A 22696-nucleotide genomic window follows, 5' to 3' on the forward strand; every position below is an offset into this window, starting at 1 on the left:
GACAGAAAGGCACAGGGCAGATTAATCCCCCCTCCTTTCCTCAATTTTTTTATTTTTTTATTTTTTGGTGGTACTGGGAGTGGAACCCAGAGGCTTTTACCTCCGGGCTGTACCCCAGACCTTTTTTATACTTTATTTGGAGACAGGGTCTCACTAAGTTGCTGAGAGCCTCACTAAGTAGCCGAGGCTGGCTTTGAACCCACGAGATCCTCCTGTCTCAGCCTCCCAAGCGCGGGGATTACAGCCGTGCCCACCATGCCTGGCATGGTCCTATTTGTTTTTATTTGGAAGCAGCCTCACTAGGATGCCGAGGGCGGCCTCGGGTCTGTGACCCCGTCCGTGTCCGCAGGGCACAGGGTTGCAGGTGCCCCTCCTGCTCTTCCCTCTGGACCACTGGGAGGTGCGTTTCACCTGGTGTCTTCAGGAAGCGCCTTGCTGAGCCGCTGTGAGCGCGCTCTGTCCTTCTGGTCCCCGCACCTGCCTGCGGGTCACCGCCCAGGCTGCGCCCAAGCGTGCGCAGGGGGTCTGGTTTTTGTGTTGTTGTTTGTTGGTTGGGGTTTTTTGGTTGTGTTTTTGTTTTTGTTTGCGGTACTAGGGATGGAACCCAGGGGCATTCTACCTCCGAGCTACACTCCCCCCCCCTTTTTTTTTTTTGAAACAGGGTCTCACTGCATTGCAAGGGCTTCACTAAGTAGCTGAGGCTGGCCTCCAACCGTGATCCTCCTGTCTCTGCCTCCCACATGCTGGGATGACAAGGGCGCCACCACACCTGGCTTGTGCGGAGCTTTTTAACATTCCTGGAAGAACGTTCCTGATGCCACACACCTATGATCCCAGTACTCAAGAGACTGAGACAGGCGGATGGCAGGTTCAAAGCCAGCCTCAGGAATTTACTGAGCCCCTAAGCAACTTGGCAAGACTCTGTTTCAAAATAAAAAAGGAAGCCGGGCGTGGTGGCGCACGCTTGTAATCCCCGCACTTGGGAGGTCACACAGTTTCAAAGCCAGCCGCGCTGGCTTAAGAGACCCTGTTTCCAAATAACAATATACAAAATAGGTGTCTGGGAGTGTAGCCCGGAAGTAGAAGGGTTTCCAGGAACCCCAGTACCATAAATAAATAAATAAATAAATAAATAAATAAAGGCTGAGGGTGTATCTGAGATAGTGTCTCTGAGTTCAATCCCCAGTCCCCTCTTCCAAAAAAAAAAAAAAAAAAAGAATAAAGATCTCAAAGAGACACATTTTTAAAGCTTATTTTACTTATTTATTTTTTGCACTGGCTAGGCAAGTGTTCTACCACTAAGCTGCACCTCCAGCCCCCAAAGCCTCGCAAGCTGAGGGACACTGCGGGAATGCCAACAGCCCTGAGAAGGACAGGGACCCAGAGCAGCCGAGGAGGCCCATCCGTGCCCTGGCCATCATGGGTGTTGGGAGTCGAGCTGTATCCCCAGAAAGACATGCCGAAGCCCTAATCCCTAGACCTGTAAATGTCTCCTTATTTGGAAATGGGGTCTTTGAACACATAGCAAGTTACAAAGTTGATCATCTCTCTGTGTGTGTGTGTGTGTGTGTGTGTGTGTGTGTGTGTGTCTGTGTGTTTGGTACTGGGGGTGGAGCATTCTACCTCCAAGTTATACCCCAACACGATTTTATTTCTTGTTTTGAGACAGGGTCTCACTAAGTTGCAGAGGGCCTCGCTAAATTGCCAAAGCCAGTTTCAAACCTGTGATCCTCCTGTCTCAGCCACACGCAGCCTATGCATGATTTTCTAACCTGTGACTTCTGGCCTATTTCCCCCTGCAAAGGGGAAGGCAGATTTTGTGAAAGATCTTAGGAGCAAATATATTTTATAAAACGACAATCCAGCCGGGCGTGGAGGCGCACGCTTGTTATCCCCGCGCTTGGGAGGCGGAGACAGGAGGATCGCGCAGGTTCCAAGCCAGCCTCGGCTACTTAGTGAGGCTCTCAGCAACTTGGTGAGACCCTGTTTCCAAATAAAGTATAAAATAGGTCTGAGAGTATAGCTCGGAGGTAGAAAAGCCCCTGGGTTCCACCCCTGGTACCACAAAAATAAATAAGAAAATCCAGTGTGGAGACAGAAAACATATATCTCTTTGGATCCTGTTTGAAAATAAAACGACTCCATCTGGGAAAAAAAGAAAAAGAAAACAGCAAGGCGGGGCCACGAGGACAGGCCCTCATCAAATATGGTGACAGAGAAAAGAGACGCAGGGACACGCGGGACCAAAAGACCGGGGTGCCACAGCGTCAAGGCACCCTATCAATTAGAGATGCTCGGCACTGGTCCTTCCCGGGCCTGGCCTTGGACTTGGACTTCAAGGATCCAGACTGCCGGACGACGTGTCAGGTGCTAGGACACCTGGCTTCTCTTTCCTGAGAAGCCTCCTCACCCGCCTCCGCAGCGGCTGGCCAGACTGCGATCCCATCAGCGGCGCAGTACGTTCCTACTTCCCGAGACCTCACCAGCACGTGTTTTTACTATTATTTCTGGAATATAAACGAAGTCGTTTTATTCTGAAACAGGGTTTCACTAAATTGCTCAAGAGGTGCACGGGAGAGGAGCAAGGTCCTTGGTCCCTTGGTGCTGTGAGGAGCCGGCAGGTGGAGAGGAAGCTCCGCGGGCCGCGTCCTCGGGGTTTACCATCCAGATGCAGGGCTGGGATGGAGGTCCTGTGGGGACGGAGCACTGGATCAGGCTCAGCCGCTCGCCCTGGGCTTTCCCCTCGACCACCGGGCTGCACACGCCTGTCCCCCGGGCTTCATTAACACTTTCAAAAGCCATCGAAGCTGGTCATATGCCAGGCGTGGTGCACGCCTATAACCCCAGCACTTGGGAGGCTGAGGCAGGAGGATCGCAGCGGCTTAGGGAGACACTCTGCAACTTAGCAAGATCCTGTTTTAAAATGAAAAAATTAAGGCCAGGCGTGGTGGCGCACGCTTGTAATCCCAGTGCTTGGGAGGCTGAGACAGGAGGGTCCCGGGTTCATGGCCAGCCTCAGCTACTGAGTGAGGCCTCTGCACTCAGGGTTTCAAAATAAAATGTAGCTCAGAGATAGAGTGCCTCTGGCTTAAATTCCAGGGAGGTGGAGGAAAAAGAGGAGAAGGAGGAGGAGAAGGAGAGATAGAGGTGTAGGTAGAATGCCCCAATTCGATTTCCAGTAACAAAACAAAACAAAAAAGCTAGTCAGAATGCGGCAAACGCCCGCCATCGCAGGTAGGCCGCGACGCGGCCCCACCATGGCCCCGCTGGGCTCTGCCCACGGGTGGAGGCGACGCCAGCGCTGCAAAGCCAGCCACCGACCTCTGTTGCTTCCGGCCTTGTTCTTTGACATTGAAAGTCCCCTTGAGAAATGCTGGGAGGACATTTCCAGTGTAATTATTTTTTTTTAAGGGGTCCTTTTTTGTCCTTTTTGGAACCGGGGATCGAACCCAGAGCACCACACCTGCAAAGCAGGCGCTCTGCTACTGAGCTGCATCCCGGCCCCTCCAGTGTAATTCTTAAAAGTGAAAATTAGAAAGAAGGCTCAGAAGTTGTTACCAAATTTCACATTATTTTGTGTGAAATGTTTACTCGAACTAGAAGACGAGAGACAATAAGGGTTAAGACTGCATTCTTGCTGGGCGCGGCGGTGCACGCCTGCAATCCCAGTACTTGGGAGGCTGAGGCAGGAGGACACCAGGTTTGAGGCCAGCCTCAGCAACTGAGTAAGACCCTGTTTCAAAAATAAAAAATAAAAAGGTCTGGGGGTATAGCTCCAGAGGTAGAATGCCCCTAGGTTCAATCCCCAGTATATAAATAAATAAATAAATAAATAAATAAATAGCATCCTTATCAATGCAAATTACATGCATCCCATGCTCTACGTCCTGTGGAAGACTGTCACCATCAAGGCCTGAAGGAGAGTACTGAGCTAGTGCAGACATAACACTGGGGCTACTGGCCACTGTCTGTATCTACTAATCACAGCTAAACTTAGATTCTGTGAAGACAGTACTGAGATCACATAATGGCCTACGCCTGCAATCCCAGTGCTCAGGAGGCTGAGACGGGAGGATCGCAGGCTTGAGGCCAGTCTCAGCAACCTAGTGAGACCCTGTTCCAAAATAAAATAGGGCTAGGGGTGTAGCTCGGAGGTAGAACGCCCTAAATTAAGTCCCAGTATCTCCACCCCCAGAAAAAGTCAGAACACTGTGCGCAACCCAGCCTGCCCCAGGCGGCTCCCAGGTCATTAGCAGAAAGCCCGTCACTAAGCATTAGGCAATGATCTAGAGCTCACACGCAGACGCCAGGTCCAGCCAAAGGTGGCACACGTGACCTCTTCCTGGCAACGCATCCACAGAAGAGGCCAGGCGCCTCAGCCCGGCCATTGTCGCGGGTTTGCGCCGTGAGGTCGGTGAGGCCGCTCTCACCCTGGCCTTGACTGAACAGGACCCCAAGTCCTCCTCACAGCTCCTCGGCCTCTCTCAGACCCACGGTCATCTCGCCCAGAAGGCATTCTAGGCTCCTCGGTGGTCTCCGTGCCCCGTCGCCCGCCACCTAGTTCCCAGGCTGTGTTTTCCTAAAACCACAATCCAAGCCGGGCTGGGTGGTGCACACCTGTAATCCCGGTACTTGGGAGGCTGAGGCAGGAGGATCGCGGCTCATGGGCAGCCTCAGCTAAGCTACTTAGTGAGGCCCTCTGCAACTCAGTGAGACCCTGTTTCAAAATAAAGAATAATAAAAAAAATAGGGCTGGGGGTGTAGCTCAGAAATAGAATGTCTCTGGAGTTCATCCCCAGTACCGCAGAAATAAATAAATAAATAAATAAATAAATAGGACTGGGGTGTGGCTCAAAGGTAGAATGTCCCTAGGTTTGATCCCAGTACCAAAAAATAAAAATACAAATCCCTAAGTACAGCTGGGCGTGGTGGCGCACGCTTGTAATCCCAGCATCCGGGAGGCTGAGACGAGGATCCCGGTTCGCGGACAGCCTCAGTTACTTAGCGAGGCCCTCTGCAACTCAGTGAGACCCTGTTTCAAAATAAAGAATAAAAAATAGGGCTGGGGCTGTAGCTCAGAGGTCAAACGCCCCTGGATTCCATCCCCAGATCTGCAAAAAAAAAAAAAAAAAAAAAAAAAAAATCCCTAAGTACCGCTCCTGTGTGTGGCCTTCACGAGCAGCAGGGAGCAGGCTGGTGGCGAGCGGGGCCGTGCGTGCCAGGAGCCAGCCCCGAGCAGGCGGCTGCGCACCAGTGTCTAATGATGAGATCGCAGGATCCCCAGGCACCGAGCTGGAGCTATTCCTAGCACAGCCGTGGGCCTGTGAGTCTAGTTCTCCCACACAGAACAAATCAGGATACTTAAACAGATTTTTTTTTTTTTTTCCGTACTGGGGATTGAACCAGGAGGGCTCTCCCACTGACTTACATCCCTAGTCCTTTTCATTTTTTAAGTTTGGACAGGGTCTCGCTAAGTTGCCGAGGCTGGCATCAAATTAGTCGTCCTCCTGAGTCTCTGGGATTACAGGTGCGTGCCACGGTGCCCAGCTCAGGGATTCTTTGGCCGCCGTACCAGGTTACTTGACTAGACACCTGGAAAATCTCATCAGCAGCTTCCCGGGCGCTGGTGGGCTGTGTCCGGCCTTCTGCCAGGGAAACGGTGAGCTGCAAGCCCTGCCTTCCCATCGCTGGGCGCACACGGCGATGGCTGCGGCAGCAGCGTGCTGTCACCAAGGAGAGGAGAGGCGGGGTGACACCGAGAAGGCGCGGCAGAAACTGCAGAGGTCGGGAACACTGACCCCGCTCCTCGAAGGCGAGGGCTCGGAAAGCCGACAGATGAAATAAATCAATTCAGACTGGCAGAAGCTGCAGGATTCAGACAAAGAAAGCGTGACCACATCACTGCCCGGTCAAGTGTCTTAGATCCATCTACCAAATTAAAAAAATACAGGGGGTAGAGGAACATGTTACATGACACCAAAAAAGTACGCAGTCAGCAAAATCCAGACTGGGAAATTCTACGGTTGGACCTTATTCTGGGTCCTAATACAACAAATGTCCCTGCCACACACACACAAAAACTAGTTATGACATTTGAGACTTTTGAACCAATTTGATATTTGATAATAATAGGGAATTTTTGCTAATTCACTTTAGTTATAACAATGGTACTGTGGATATGTTTGTAGAAATCCTTATCCTTTAAAGATACACACTAAAACATTTATAGGTAAAGTGTGTTTGATATGAAAAGGGGCTGAGATGAAACAGGATTTTCCCAGATGTTAATTATTTGTTGAAACTAGGTAACAGGCGCCTGGGGAGGGGTCACTACACTTACATGTTTATAGTTTTTCATCACAAAGGATTCTAAGCATAAATGAGCATGACCAGCTCCCAATACCCTCCTGTGTCTCTGGCTCACACTAGCCCTGAGCAGAGGGGCTGGAAACCTGGCTCGGGTAGCCCTGCGCTCACTCTCTCGTCCCAGCAAGTCAGCGGCTCCCTTCGGGTCACCGCAATAACCCGGGCAGCATGTGGGGTCTTTCTAGTCTGAAAAAGACCAATACTGCAAAGCGTGTCCGTCCTTCCCTCATCAATATTACAAAGTGTGTTTGCTTGCTTGCTTGCCTTTCTTCTTTTTTGTATTTTATTTATTTATTCATTCCTTCATTTTGTTTTTTGGCATGTGCTTGGTTTGGGTTTGATTTTTTGTTTTGTTTTATGGTACTGGGGATTGAACCCAGGGGCATTCTACCTCTGGGCTCCAGCCCCAGCCCTTCTTATTTTACTTATTTATTTGTTTATTTATCTGTTTATTTTGTGTTTTCTTTCTTTCTTTTTCTTTTTTTTTTTTTTTTTTTTTGGTACTCGGGGTGGAACCCAGGGGCTTTTCTACCTCCAGGCTATACTCCCATACCTATTTTATACTTTATTTGGAAACAGGGTCTCACTAAGTTGCTAAGAGCCTCAGAAAGTAGCTGAGGCTGGCTTCGAACCTGTGTGATCCTCCTGTCTCAGCCTCCCAGGCGCTAGGATTACAAGCGTGCGCCACCACGCTTGACTTATCTATTTATTTTGAAACAAGGGTCAGGCCAGGGTGAGAGGAGAGACGAAGGGGGGAGGAGACCCAGCTTGGCCGGGCAGAGAACACTGAGCCTCTGGGGAGCCCAGGGGAGCCATGCACGGTTGCAGCAGTGCCTGTCTCGCTCCAGAGGACGACTCACCCTGGCGTGTCCTGCCCCCGCTCAGCATCTGCCCTCTTCCTGGCTTCAGGCAGTGGCCAGGTGGCCAGCAACGTATATCAAAAGGCGTGAGTCAGGCCTGCTAAGCTGGTGCTGAATGCCCAGCGCTGTGCTAGGTGGGAGCTCTTACAGATGGAAGCAGGAGTCCAGACCTCACTGGCAGTTTGCTCTGAGGGTATCATTACCAAAGGAGCCTCTTTAAACCGCGTGGTGGCGCACGCCTGTAATCCCAGTGCTTGAGAGGCTGAGACAGGAGCATCACAAGCTGGAGGATGGCCTCAGCAACTTAGCAAGCCCCTGTTTCAACATAAAAATAAAGGCTGGGGTGTAGCTTGAAGGTAGAACGTCCCTGGGGTCAGTCCCCAGTGCCATGGAGGTGGGGTTAAGGCAGAAAGGAGCCTCTTGAAGCCACATCTCAAAATTTCAATTTTGTCCAGCGACGTTTCTTCCCATCTCCTCCTCCCCACGTGTCAGTATCTGGCACAGCTGTCCAGGAAATGGGTCCAACTCCTCTGTCTTTCCTTTTGGGATAAACAGATTCTGATCTTGTTCTGAGGAAACTCATACCGCGCGCGCGTGTGTGTGTGTATGTGTGTGTGCACGTGAACATACACAGGGACATTCTATTTCTAAGCTAAAGTCCCAGCCCTTTTAATTTATTTTATTTTTACTTTGTTTGTTTGTTTGTTTGTTTGTTTGTTTTTGCAGGTCTGGGGATCGAACTCAGGGGCATTCAACCTCTGAGCTATACCCCCTTCCCTATTTTTTATTCTTTATTTTGAAACTGGGTCTCACTGAGTTGCAGAGGGCCTCACTAAGTAGCTGAGGCTGTCCGTGAACCGCGATCCTCCGGTCTCAGCCTCCCGAATGCTGGGATGACAAGCGTGCCCACCACGCCTGGCTAATTTTTTTTTTAATTTTAAAACAGGATCTGGCTAAGTTGCTGAGGGTGTTGCTAAATTGCTAAGCTGGCCTGGAACCTGAAATCCTCCTGTGTCAGCCTCCCAAGCACTGGGATCACAGGTGTGTGCCACCACGCCCACCTATCTTTGCTGGCATAGTTTACCATCTGTATTCCGGAAGACTACAGACAGAGTGTGAGCCACATGCTTGAATCCCGGCTCCCTGCGAGCTCCCTGGGGCTCTGGCTGACGCAGTGGCCTCTCACCATGTGATTGGGGCACACGCAGCCCCCGTGGTATGACAGTGGCCACTCCGTACGTGGCAGGCTGCATGCTGGCAGAGGAGATCTGCAGACCATCCCCGCTGCGCGCTTAGTCTCCCGAGCCCTCCTACTATCACTGAGCCTGGGGTGGGTGACCATGGCCCCGTGAGGCTGAGCGGTGGGCACCTTTCCAAGGCCAAGTCACAGGACTGTTTATGTCCTGGTGCTGTCTGTGGGTTTCCACTTCTTTCTCCATGGGACAGGATGGCAGGGCTGGCGCTCCTTTACTGAGATTGGAGCTGGGTGTGCTGGCGCACGCCTGTAATCCCAACACACAGAGACTGAGACAGAGGGATCACAGGTTTGAAGCCAGCCTTAGCAACCTAACAAGACCAACCAGCGAGACCCTGTTTCAAAACAAAAAATAAAAGGCCGGGGTGGGGGGGGGTAAGTTGGAGGTAGAACGCCTCTGAGTTCAATCTAAGGAAGGAAGGGAGGGAAAGAGAGAAGGAGGGAGGGAAAGGGGAAGGAAGGAACTCATGAAAGAGAGAGGGAGGCCGAGAGAGAAAGAGAAAGAGAGAGGGAGAGAAAGGAAGGAAGGAAGGAAGGAAGGATGGACGGACGGGAGGATTGGAAGTCATCCCCATCACTTGCAGAGTACAGAGAACCCTGCAGTGGAAGGTCCTACCAGCCAATGGAGCCAACATTTTTGGGCAGAGGCTCCATCCCTAATTCATGACCTGCAAACAGTCAGGTGCATAAAACCTTTTATTTTATGTATTTATTTTTTTGCAGGTCTGGGGATGGAACCCAGGGGCATTCGACCTCTGAGCTACACCCCCTGCCCTATTTTTTCTTCTTTTATTTTGAAACTGGGTCTCACTGAGTTGTGGAGGGCCTCACTAAGTAGTTCACAGACTGACCAATCCTATATACTAGGATTATAGGTATGCGCCACAGCACCTGGCAGGAGATGGAAATTTGGAAGCGAATCCTGAAGAAATTGGAACCGCCCGGGGTGATATTTGGGGGCTAGCACCACAGAAGGGGCTCGATGCCCAGGGCAGCAGCTGGATGCTGGCCAGGTGGGGAGACTGGCCGTGAGGCGGCAGCAGGGATGGAGAAGAGGGGCTGGAGGAGAGAGACGGGCAGACTAGCAAATCCCTCTGATGTGGGACGAGGAGGGGGGAGGCAGCCCGTGACTCAGAGGTTTTCAGCTATTCATAGAAAGAGGAAAGTTAGCAGGAGGAGCAGGGCTTGTGGGGAATTACAATTCGTGTCGCCAGAACTTGCGAAGAATATTGGCCCGCGTGATGCTTCCCCGGATGTGCTGCCGGTCTACTCAGCACGTCTTCACCACAAGCCTGCGCTGAAGTCCAGCAAACATCCTTCAAACAAGGGCTTCAGCCGGGCGTGGTGGTGCACACCTGGAATCCCAGTACTTGGGAGGTTGGGACAGGAGGATCGCAGGTTCAAACCCAGCCTGAACAATTTAGCGAGGTCCCTCATATTTAGTGAGACTCTGATTCCAAATGAAAAATAAAATAGGGCTGGGTGTAGCTTGGAGGTTGAATGCCCCTGGGTCCAATCCCAAGCACCACACACACACACACACACACACACACACACACACACACACACATGCTTATACATAGCTGGGCGTGGTGGCGCATGCTTGTAATCCCCGCGCTTGGGAGGCTGAGACAGGAGGATCACACAGGTTCAAAGCCAGCCTCGGCTACTGAGTGAGGCTTTCAGCAACTTAGTGAGACCCTGTTTCCAAGTAATATATAAAAAGGGTCTGGGAGTATAGCCCGGAGGTAGAAAGCCTTGGGTTCTACCCCCAGTACCACCAAAACAACAATGACAACAACAAAAAACAACAACAACAAAAACAAATGCTTATACATTATAAATCGGTGCCCCCCCCTCTGCCTCTGGTTAGTCTCCTAGCATGATACACTAAATACAATATAATAAGGCCACCTGCACACCCACATGCTCAATCTCATATTTGCAGAGACATATTTGCCATGCATGGTCTTTTCTCTTTCTTTCTTTCTTTCTTTCTTTCTTTCTTTCTTTCTTTCTTTCTTTTCTTGCGGGTCTGGGGATGGAACCCAGGGACATTTGACCTCTGAGCTACACCCCTACCTTATTTTTTATTCTTTATTTTGAAACCGGGTCTCACTGAGTTGCGGAGGGCCTCAGTAAGTAGCTGAGGCTGTCCGCGAACCGCAATCCTCCGGTCTCAGCCTCCCGAATGCTGGGATGACAAGCGTGCGCCACCACGCCCGACTATGCATAGTCTTTTCCATCTCTGTCTTTCAAGTATTATTGAAAGTGGCATTTAAAAACACTATACTAGCTGGGCGTGGTGGCGCAGCTTGTAATCCCCACGCTTGGGAGGCTGAGACAGGAGGATCGGACAGGTTCAAAGCCAGCCTCAGCTACTTAGTGAGGCTCTCAGCAACTTAGTGAGACCCTGTTTCCAATAAACTATAAAATAGGTCTGGGATGTAGCCCAGAGGTATAAGATCCCTGGGTTCCATCCCCAGTACCACCAACAAAAAAAACAAAACAAACAAACAAAAAAAACCCCACTATACTAATTTTGTGTGCTGGGTCTGCATGAGAATTGGTATATATTTATTTATTTTTGTGATACTGGAGATTGAACCCTTGGGACATTCTGCCTCTGAGCTACACCCCAGCCCTATATTATGTCTTATTTGGAAACAGTCTCAGTAAGTTGGGAAGGACCTCACAAAGTGGCTGAGGCTGGCTGTGAACTTGCGATCATCCTGTCTCAGCCTGTCAAGTACCGGGATTATGAGCGGGCACCACCATCCCAGGCTGAGGGTTGGAGTTTGAGAGCTGAGCTCACTGGAGGAACGAGGGGGTACACTATCTAGAGGGGAAGACATCTTGGTGTGCCACCTTCTGTTACCTGGTCCCCAACCCAAAACAGGCCTCACTCAGTTCACCAAATGTTCAATGGTCTACCTACCCTAAGAACTTTTCTTTCTTTCTTTTTTTCTTTTTTTGGTACTGGGGATTGAACTCGGGCATTCTACCTTCAAGCGACACCCCCAGACCTTTTTACTTTTTTTCAGTGTCTTGCTAAGTTGTTGAAGCTGTCCTCAAAGCCATAACCTTCCTGTCTCAGCCTCCCACCAACTCAGATTACAGGAGCACGTTACCACCACACGGTAAATCAGAGAACTTTAAATTTACTCTCACTTGATTAAAGCCTTTTTTCTTATAGATCTCAACTAGTGTGTGTGTGTGTGTGTGTGTGTGTGTGTGTGTGTGTGTGTGTGTTACTGGGGATTAAACCCAGTGTCATTCTACCTTTGTGCTGTGCCCAGTCCTTTCAATTTTTTATTTATTATTTATTTATTTTTATTTTTATTTTTATTTTTTACAGGGCTGGGGATGGAGCCCAGGGGCATTTGACCTCTGAGCTACACCCCCTGCCCTGTTTTTTATTCTTTATTTTGAAACAGGGTCTCACTGAGTTGCAGAGGGCCTCGCTAAGTAGCTGAGGCTGTCCGTGATCCCCGATCCTCCGGTCTCAGCCTCCCGAATGCTGGGATTACAAGCGTGCGCCACCACGCCCAGCTAATTCTTTATTTTCAAACAGTGTCTCACTGTTACCTGCAATCCTCCTGTCTCAGCCTCCCAAGGACCGGGATACAGGTACGGGTCATGGCACCGATTTACACTAATTTCTTCCTTGTCAATCGGCTTAGCTGTTACTAAGCATTGATCAGTCTGAACAATAAATAAATTAAAATATGTGCCTGTTTTTTGGTACTGGAGGTCGAACCCAGGGGCATTCTACCTCTGAGCTACACCTCCAGCCCTATTTTATTTTTTATTTTGAAACAGGGCCTCACTAAGTTGCTGAGGCTGTCCACGAACCTCTGCCCTCCTGTCTCAGTCTCCCAAGTACTGGGATGACAAGCGTGTGCCACCACGCCCAGCTATGTGGTCCTGTTTGAAGTCAGCTCCTAGGAAACAAATGTTACTTATAATAACTGAACAAGTGACTGCTTTACAAAATACAGAATTTTGCCTAACCCTGTCCATTTTGTTGTTAACATCGATAAAACTTGTGTTCGGAACGTCTTTCCCTTAAGGACTTGCTGGGGCTCATGCCTTTCAAGATTCTGTGCCATTTATGAATTTATCCCTGATTTTATGTAATCCTATGTTCCCTGTGAGACAAGATGTTTTACATGGGAACAAAATGTTTTAGATGGGAACTGACAATGAAAATAATTGAATGTGAAACCATATTCTCCTTGCTGGTTTCCAAATCGACAGCACACTGGCAGTGCCAAGTCAGGGATTCATCTTCTGTCTTGTTTATATCCCTAGGACATTGCTGGAAAGGAGTTCAAAATCTGCTGAAGGCCGGGCGTGATGGCGCACGCTTGTAATCCCCGCGCTTGGGAGGCTGAGACAGGAGGATCGCATGGGTTCAAAGCCAGCCTCAGCTACTTAGTGAGGCTCTCAGCAACTTAGTGAGACCCTGTTTCTAATAAAATATAAAATAGGTCTGGGAGTATAGCCCGGAGGTAGAAAGCCTCTGGGTTCCACCCCTTGTGCCACCAAAAAAAAAAAAAAAAAAAAAAAAAAAAATCTGCTGACAACTACCCATACCTCCCAGAAATACTTTTTATAAATGACAATGTTTACAAGGAGTGTTTTTTTAATTCCTGATCATGTGCGTGTTACTAAGCCCATCTGTTAGCACCAGTGGCATCTCCCTTACTTAGCACGGGCTTCAGCAGTCAGACGAGACCCTCAAGAGACAGCCGGGGACAGGGACCCAGGAAGCCGCCCCTAGAGGAGAGAGGCTTAGCCGAACCCCACTGCCTGCCGTTCATTTTATTTTTGGAACTGGGGCTTGAGCTCAGGAACATTCTACCTCCAAGCTACACCCCCAGCCCTTTTATTTTTTATTTTGAAACAAGGTCTCGGTAAAGTGCTGAAAGTCTTGCTAAGTTGCTGAGGTTGGCCTTGAACTTTCTACCCTCCTATCTCATCCTCCCCAATACTGGGATTACAGGCATGTACCACCACACCCAGCCCCACTTCTTTCCATCAAGGTAAAAATGGGGATTAAAATGTAGGTCAAGACTGCAATGAGATACCATAATGTACCCATTAAATTGGCAAAATCCAGGCTGAGAATGCTAAGTGTTGCAAAGGGTATATATTCACAGAATCTCTCTCTCTCTCTCTCTTTTTTTTTTTTTTTTTTTTTTTTTTTTGGTGGTGGTGATACTGGGGATGGAACCCAGGGACCTTCTACCTCTGGGCTATACTTCCAGACCTATTTTATATTTTATTTGGAAACAGGATCTCTTAAGCCAGCATGGCTGGCTTCGAACCTGTGTGATTCTCCTGTCTCTGTCTCCCAAGCGCGGGGATTACAAACATGTGCCACCACGCCCGGCCACAGAATCTCTTATTGCTGGTATAACTGGTACAATGCTTTGAAACATATATTTAATATACCTACACATATATATGTATGTATTTGGAATATATAATTGCCAAATTGGTATAATGCTTTGGAAAACAATTTGGCATTATGTAAGGTAAATATTCATGTTCTCTCCAACCCGGTGATTTCACCCAAAAGAAACTCCTGCATGTTATTATTTCCAGAATGACCCAGCAACAGGAAAATACATAAAACAAAAAGTAAAAGTGCTGGGCTAAGGCTAGGGATACAGCTCAGCAAAAGGGCACTTGGCTAGTAGTATGCATGAGGCCCTAGATTCAATCCTCATCACTGCAAAAAATAAGCCCTACGCCAGGCGTGGTGGGCACGCTTGTCATCCCCGCACTTGGGAGGCGGAGACGGAGGATCGCGCTGGTTCGGAGCCAGTCTCGCTGGCTTAAGAGACCCTGTTTCCAAATTTAAAAAATATATAAAATAGGTCTGGGAGTGTAGCCCGGAGGTAGAAGGGCTTCCAGGAACCCCAGTACCACCAAAAAAGAAAAAAATTTTAAAAAGCCCTACAAAGTCATAAACACACACACACACACACACACACACACACACACACACACACACACTTTGAAGTACTGAGAGGCTTGTGGAGGAGGAAACCAAGAGTTCTCCAGAAGGGAAAGGTGGCCATCCCAGCTCCTCCCAGAAGGGAAGCCCTGTCCCCAGTGGCTCCCAGACACAGCCTGCAACCTGGCGCCCTGGGGAAGCCGGCAGAGCTGGGCACTCAGCCTCAGCGTCCCCCGACGGCTGGCCTCACGCGGAACCACAGGAGAGCACGGGCTGTACCAACGTCAGGAGTCATTCAGCCCACGCGAGTAAGCCAAGCAATCGCCATACCCACCCTGGAACCCAGAAATAGCCAAAAGGGAAGCTACCGAGCTGAAATGTGCCTCCACACACCCGAGAGACTCGCCTGCACCCCACCCACCCCAAACCAACATTGTCTCCACAATCTTATCAGGGGGCAGTGAGACTCCGCCTTTGCTACCCAGAGAAGCTGCACACTGGAGATTACCTTCAAATATGAACCGTCTATACAGTTCGTGTTTATGTACTTTTGTTTGTGTGCTGTAACTAAACATCATAGTGAGATTCAAAGGGATATAAAGAGACTTGCACATGCCACTTGGTGGATTTCCCCCATAGACCTGCCCCTATACATAGTTTTTAAAATTTCATTTTATTTCATTTTTGCAATACTGGGGATTGAACCCAGGGGCATTCTACTTCCGAGCGACACCTCCAGCCCTATTTTTTTATTCTTTATTTTAAAACAGGGTCTCACTGAGTTGCAGAGGGTCTCACTAAGCAGCGGAGGCTGGCTGCAAACCTGAGATGCTCCTGTCTCAGACTCCCAGGCACCACCACGCCTGGCTAGTTTTTAAAATCTTAATGTATTGTGGATTGAACCTAGGTGTGTTCCATTTCTGAGCTACACCCCCAGCTCTATTTTATTTTTATTTTGAAACAGGGTCTCTCTAAGCTGCTGGAGTCTTTGCTAAGATTCTAGGCTGGACACAAACTGTGACCTTCCTATCTCAGCCTCCTGAGTACTGGGATTAAAAGCCTGCACCATCATACCTGCCTACATCGCTGTTTAAGAAAAGGAGATGGAAGCCGGGCGTGGTGGCGCACGCTTGTAATCCCAGCATTTGGGAGGCTGAGACAGGAGGATGCCTGTTCGCGGACAGCCTCAGCTACTTAGTGAGGCCCTCTGCAACTCAGTGAGACCCTGTTTCAAAATAAAGAATAAAAGGTCAGGCATGGTGGCGCACGCTTGTAATCCCCGCGCTTGGGAGGCTGAGACAGGAGGATCGCGCAGGTTCGAAGCCAGCCTCGGCTACTTAGTGAGGCTCCCAGCAACTTAGTGAGACCCTGTTTCCAAATAAAATATAAAAAGAGGTCTGAGAGTATAGCTCAGAGGTAGAAAAGTCCTTGGGTTCTATCCCCAGTAACACACACAAACACACACACACACACACACACACACACACGAATAAAAAGTAGGGCTGGGTATGTAGCTCAGAGTTTGAATGCTCCTGGGTTCCATCCATAGTACCACACACACAAAAATATATATATAAGATAAGATGGAACCAGGCATGGTGGCGCACCCTTGTAATCCCGGCATTTGGGAGGCTGAGATGGTAGGATCCGGGTTCGCAGCCAGCCTCAGCTACTTAGTGAGGCCCTTTGCAACTCAGTGAGACCTTGTTTCAAAATAATAAATTAAAAGATAGGGCTGGAGGTATAGCTCAGAGGTAGAATGCCCCTGGGTTCCGTCCCCAGTACTGGAAAAAAAAAAAAAAAAGGAAAAGGAAAAGGAAAGAAAAGAAAAGAAGAGAAAAGAAGATGGTACATATTTGTTTTCCCAAATGAAAACAAAACTTAACCAAAGAGCTGAAGCTCAATCTGCACCTTCCCTTGATCGAGGCGCTCCTGCCATGTGGGACCCCGCACACAGAGGCACTGCCTTGACCCCGGGCTTAATAGGACCTGGTAACGCAGGTAACGCAGAAGGCCACACTCCAGGATGAAAGGGCATTAAGACATATCTGAGACAGGCGCCTGCAGACTTAAGCGTTCAGCTTCACTTTGCCAGGGACGATCTTACCAAAATCAACACTGAAAACACTACCGTATTCCTTGGTACCCAGTCTCCATGAGAATTAGCTTTCACACACACACACACACACACACACACACGGGACAGAACCCAGGGGCATCCCACCTCTGAACTACATTCCCAGGCCTTTTTATTTTGAAACAGGGTCTTGCTAAGTTGCGGAGGGCTTTGCTAAGTTGTTGAGACTGGCCTTGAGCCCGCGGTCTCTTGTACTAGGCCTCCCAAGTATTAGGAGTACAGGTGTGCACCACCACGCCCAGCGAGAGTTAGCTTTTGAGAGCTGGGCTCATGAGCGCCAGGTCTAAGAGGCCCAGGTCAGAATCCCCCTCTACTGACCCCTGGCCTGGTGGCCGGTGACAAGCTATGGCCCCCCTCTCAAGCCCTAGAAGTCATTGGTACAACAGAACAAGCCTAGAAAACACTCAATGGTGTGGCCAAGAGAATGACCTAAAGGAATGTCACATAAAAAAGAATGTGCGGGCCGGGGATGGTGGCGCAAGCTTATAATCCCAGCATTCAGGAGGCTGAGATGGGAGGATCACGGTTTGCGGACAGCCTCAGCTACTAAGTGAGGCCCTTCGCAACTGAGTGAGACCCTGTTTCAAAATTAGAAAGAACAAAGAGATAGGAATGGGGGTGTAGCTCAGAGGTAGAATGCCCCTGGGTTCCATCCCTGGTACCATAAAAAAATAATAATAATGTGCGGTCCACAGTTTTCATGCTCTGGGTTTTGTCCCATGCCTTTAAGCAAAGAGTGGCACTTGTAGCTAGCACCGAAGGCCCCTAGCATCATATGCCCGGGTGACCTGACAAGGGTACGGAGAACGAGGTAAGAACAGCATTGAAAAGGAGTTGGAAAGGCGCTCTCTTTGCCCCACCTCACCACTCTAAAGATAAGGCATTCTGGGTCACACTGAGGACCGCATCTTAGAGGACCATGGCGCACCAAGGGGCCACGTGAGGACACACCAGAACACATCTCGGCTTCCTCCTCTGCCAGGAATTAAACCCAGCCAGCCGTGCCCCATACTGGAGTGGAACCATCACCACTGCTGACCCTCAGCAGGGTCCCCAAATCCCAGCGTCATCACAGACCCAACAGCCTATAAAAACACCTTTCTTTTTCTCCTCTTTCTTTCTTTCTTTCTTTCTTCCTGTGGTACTGGGGATTGAACTCGGGGCATTCTACTTCTGAGCCAGACCTCCAGTCCCATTTTATTCTTTATTTTGAAACTAAGTTGTAAAGGGCCTCACTAAATTGCTGAGGCTGGCTTTGAACCCACAATCCTGTCTCAGCCTCCCAAATACTGGGATTACAAACATGAGCCACCATGCCCGGAAGACTGATTTCTAAAATTAGGACCAAAGGAAGGAGGGTTATAAACCCTGTAGTGAGCCGGGCGTGGTGGGCACGCTTGTAATCCCCACGCTTGGGAGGCGGAGACAGGAGGATCGCGCAGGTTCGAAGCCAGCTTCGCTGGCTTAAGAGACCCTGTTTCCAAATAAAAATATAAAATAGGTCTGGGAGTGTAGCCTGGAGGTAGAAGGGTTTCCAGGAACCCCAGTACCACCAAAATAAATAAATAAATAAAATAAACCCTGTAGTGGGTGACCTGAAGCGATACGGTTGATCTGAGCACGGTGGCGCACTCCTGTAATCCCACTACTGGGCAAGTCTTAGCACGACCTTCAGCAACATAGTAAGACCCTGTTGCAAAATAAAAAAAATAACCCAAAGGGCTGGGAGTGCAGCACAGAGGTTTGGAATGTCCCTGAGTTCAATCCAGAGAGACAGCTACCTTTGGCCAAGTAAAGCAAGTAAGGTGACCCAAGTTCCAGCAAATAGCAAGGTAGAAAATTCCAGTTTTGCAACGATGAAGCAGAAATTCCCAAAGTGTGGGCCAGCGAGCACAGGGGCCTCCCCTGCAGACTTGGTAGCAAAGCCAACTCTGCCTCCCCCAGGCCCACTGCTTGAGGAGCTCAGCGGGAAGCCTGGCACCCTGTTTGACAAGCTCTCCAAGGAATTCTGATACACACTGGGGTTTGAGAACCACGAGTCTAGAGTGATCCGAGAAGTCAACGTTTACACGGACGTTCCCAAGAAACACAGCCGGAAAACAGCCAGAAAGGAACGGAAGAAAGCCCTGCGAACTTTCCTGTTCCCATCACTGTCAGTGAGAAGTAGTGTTGGCTGTATCACCTCTAGCCGGCCATTCTCCACCCGTGGTGCTTCTGGAATAAGAAAGGAGACCGCAGGACACTTCCTGGCTCTTCACAAAATGCCCAGATGGGTTCCAGAAGGGCGGGCGGGTGGGCGGGCGCTGTGACAAATACACCTGGGGTCTGCTATGCCTGACGCCTGGCAACCAGCAGGCATGCGACCAGGAGGGAAACTAGCCAGGCGTGGTGGCACATGCCTGCAATGCCAGAACTTGGGAGGCCGAGACAGGAGGGCCACAGGTTCGAGGACAGACTCAGCAGCTTACTGAGAGTTCAGCAACCTAGCAAGACTCTGTTTGAAAAAATAAAAATAAAAAGGGAGGAGGGGGCCGGGGTTGTAGCTCAGAGGTCGAATGCCCAGTACTAGAAAATAAATAAGGAAAGAAAGAAAGAAGAAAGAGAAAATTTTGGAAAAGAACGCAAAGAAGGAAAACTGAGTTCCAGCCTGGGAAGCAACAGCGGCCTGGGCAAGGTGACTGACCCCTCCATTCCTAACATAATGATCTTAGCTCCTGAGCCAGGAAGGGAAAGGGCTGGGGGCTCCAGCGAGTGCCCAGGCCACACAACGCCCGGGACCAGCGCAGGAGGCCCAGATCCTCTCACTGCCCCTTAAACCTTAGCTTGCAGAGGACCCTGCCAGGCCCCTCTCCAGCTGCTCGGACATCCCCGGGCTAGCGGTGGTGCCCCCAGCCCTGAAGGCCTGCCACCCTCGCCCCGGGTGTCCCGCTTCGGACCTCGTACCTGTAGTAGGACAGCAGGCCATTGCCGAGCACGAACCAGCGGCGCTGGTAGCCCTTCAGGTAGTTGGTCCACTTGAGCAGCCAGCCCTTGTGGCTGTCCAGGGGCCCCGAGGCCGCCGGGGCACTGGAGGCCGTGCCGGTTCCTGCCACCGGAGCCCCAAGGGAAGTCTTCGCCTGTCCCGGGCCTGGCCGCAGCAGAGGCAGGGGCTTGGGCAGCGGGCCGGCCTCGGGTTTGAGTGGGGGCACGCCCCCCACGGCCGGCCCCAGTGGGGACGTCTGCTCCGGCAAGGCCTTCGCGAGGGGCCCGGCCCCGGCCCGCGGGCCCGACACCGATCTGGGCAGCAGCAGCTCCTTGACCATCCCGGCCCGCGGGTCCGGGTCGGACCTCCTCTGGCACCCCGGCTCGGGCCTCCGCGCCGCCTCGGACACGGGTTCCCACACCTGTTTGGACAGCGGCTCCCGCTCGGGCGCCGCCGCGGGCTTCGGCTGAGGCTTGGGATCTGGCCCGGAGCCGGACGTGGACGCGCTCATGCCCGGCGCCGCCGTGTGGCAGGACAGGCAGGGGACGACGGTGAACAGGGACGAGAGTCCGCGGGACCGGCCGCTGCAGCCGCCGCCTCGGCCCGGAGCGGCCGCTTTCCCCATAGAGCCGACCGAGCGCTGCGAGCGGCGCGGGGGCGGGGCGGGGCCGGAGCGCGGGCGGGGTCTAGGGGCGGGGCCGGAGCGCGGGCCGGGAGGGGCGAAGGCCGGGCGGGGCCTAGGGGCGTGGCCGGAGCGCGGGGCGGGGCGGGAGCGCGGGCGGGGCGGGGTGGGGCAGGGCCGGAAGGGGCGGGAGCGCGGGCGGGGCGGAGCCGGGCGGGGTCTAGGGGCGGGGCCGGAGCGCGGCGGGAGCGCGGGCGGGGCGAAGGCCGGGCGGGGCCTAGGGGCGTGGCCGGAGCGCGGGGCGGGGCGGGAGCGCGGGCGGGGCGAAGGCCGGGCGGGGCCTAGGGGCGTGGCCGGAGCGCGGGCGGGGCGGGGCCGGAGCGCGGGCGGGGCGGGGCGGGGCAGGGCCGGAGCGCGGGGCGGGCGAAGGCCGGGCGGGGCCGGAGCGCGGGGCGGGAGGGGCCGGAGCGCTGGAGGCGAGGATGGCGGGAGGGGGCGAAGGCGAACGCAGGGGCCGGGCGGGGCCAAAGACAGAGGGGGCGGGAGGCGGAGCGCAGGGCCTAGGACAGAGGGGGCGGGGCCGATGAGGGCGTGGCGGGGCGGGGCTTAGGAGGACGGGTGGGGACGGAGCGCAGGCCGATGAGGGCGGGGCTTAGGAGTGAGGGATGGGACGCGAGGGCGCGAGGGCCTAAGTGGGCGGGGCTGGAGGCGGGGCGGGGCCTAGGAAGGCGGAATGGGAGGTGGAGCGCTGAGGGCGGGGCCTAGGAGGGCGGGACCTAGGAGGGCTGAATGGAGGCCGGGCGCGGGGCCGGACTGGGATCGGGTTTGGGGGGCCCCGAGTGCGGAGGGTGGGGCCAGGCGGGGTCAGGGTCGCGGACGGGCAGGCAGGGACCTCCCGCCTGAGGTCCCGCCGCTGGGGCCCGGCCCGCCTCGCCCCCGCCCTCGCGGAGCCCCCGGACACCTGCGGGCGGAGCCGGGCGCAGGGCGCTGCAGGGACGGCTGCAGCCAAGGCCGCCGGCGCCCAGCGTCCACCCCCGCGCCCCGCCTTCAGCCAGGTGGATTCACCCCGAAACCCCAGAGAGGAGCAGGGGACAGCAAGTGCAAGTGCTCGAGACCCCCAAAGGCCTGGCGTGGTGGCGCACACCGAGAATCCTAGTACCTGGGAGACGAAGACAGGTTCAAGGCCAGCCTCAGCAACTTAGTGAGATCCTGCTTCAAAATAATATAGGGCCAGCCGGGCGTGGTGGACGCTTGTAATCCCCGCGCTTGGGAGGCGGAGACAGGAGGATCGCGCAGGTTGGAAGCCAGCGCGGAGACCCTGTTTCAAAAATATAAAATAGGTCTGGGAGTGTAGCACGGAGGTAGAAGGGCTTCCAGGAACCCCAGTACCACCTAATAATAATAATAATAATAATAATAATAATAATAATAATAATAATAATAATGGCAGCCGGGCGTGGTGGCGCGCGCTCGTAATCCCAGCATTCGGGAGGCTGAGACCCGAGGATCGAGGTTCTTGGCCAGCCTCAGCTATGTAGTGAGGCCCTCTGCAACTCAGTGAGGCCCGGTTTCAAAATAAAGAATAAAAAATAGGGCTGGGGGGTGTAGCTCAGAGGTCGAATGTCCCTGGGTTCCATTCCCAGAGCCGCAAAATAATAATAATAATAATAATAATAATAATAATAATAATAATAAGGCCGAGGATACAGCTCAAAGGGAGAAGACCCCTGGGTTCCATCCCAAGTACCAAACAAAAAAACACCAAAGGCACGGAAGCACAGGACCCAGCCAGCGGCACCAAAAGCTGAGGATGATCCGAGCCCGAGCCCCGAGCCAGCTCTTTTCTGCCTGTGGGTCCTTCCTGAAGTGGCTTCACCGCACTGCAGCCACCTCCCAGCCTCCTGAGCCAGCGGGCCTCTTACTCATCCAGGACACTTGGCTGCAAGTGGCGACACCCTGGAGGTTTGCAAACAGAAAGTTTGTGTACACCAGGTTTTTTAGTACAAGAAACTTGGACCTCCGGCACATCCCTGGGGAGGTTGGTGGTCTATGGAGCCTCACGGTCCTTGGGAAGGTTCACCTGTCTGTGCATTTTTCTAGAGAGAAGTTACATAGTTTTCACAAAATTCCCAAAAAAGACTGTGGCCCAGAATGTTAAATATTACTGATTTTAAAGAATCTATCAAGCCAGGCGTGGTGGCGCACGCTTGTCATCCCAGCATTCGGGAGACTGAGTCAGGAGGATCGCGGTTTGCGGACAGCCTCAGCTACTTAGTGAGGCCCTCTGCAACTCAGTGAGACCCAGTTTCCAAGTAAAAATATAAAATAGGTCTGGGAGTATAGCCCGGAGGTAGAAGAGAAAGCCCCTGGTTTCATTCCCAGTACCACCAAAATTTAATATATATATATATATACTTTAATATATTCTTTAATTTTATATTCTTTAATTTTAATATATATTATATATGTTTATATATAAATATATTATATATAAAATATTTATATATATATTATATATTTTTATAT

At 51.7% G+C, this 22696-nt stretch overlaps 1 protein-coding gene across 2 annotated transcripts in view; it reads right to left on the reverse strand.

Annotated features, from left to right (window-relative positions):
* Window positions 1–20173, reverse strand: part of OSBP2 (oxysterol binding protein 2) — a gene marked incomplete at both ends in the record, with an annotated part of 138281 nt that extends 118108 nt beyond the window's left edge. For both annotated transcript variants that reach the window (XM_080717660.1, XM_080717659.1), the window contains one exon: window positions 19530–20173. In XM_080717660.1, the coding sequence (XP_080573786.1) occupies window positions 19530–20173 (644 nt within the window). The remainder of the gene's footprint in view (window positions 1–19529) is intronic.
* Window positions 20174–22696: the final 2523 nt, after the last annotated feature.

Source organism: Muscardinus avellanarius (genome assembly GCF_963383645.1).
Source record: "Muscardinus avellanarius genome assembly, chromosome: 21".
Lineage (NCBI taxonomy): Eukaryota > Metazoa > Chordata > Mammalia > Rodentia > Gliridae > Muscardinus > Muscardinus avellanarius.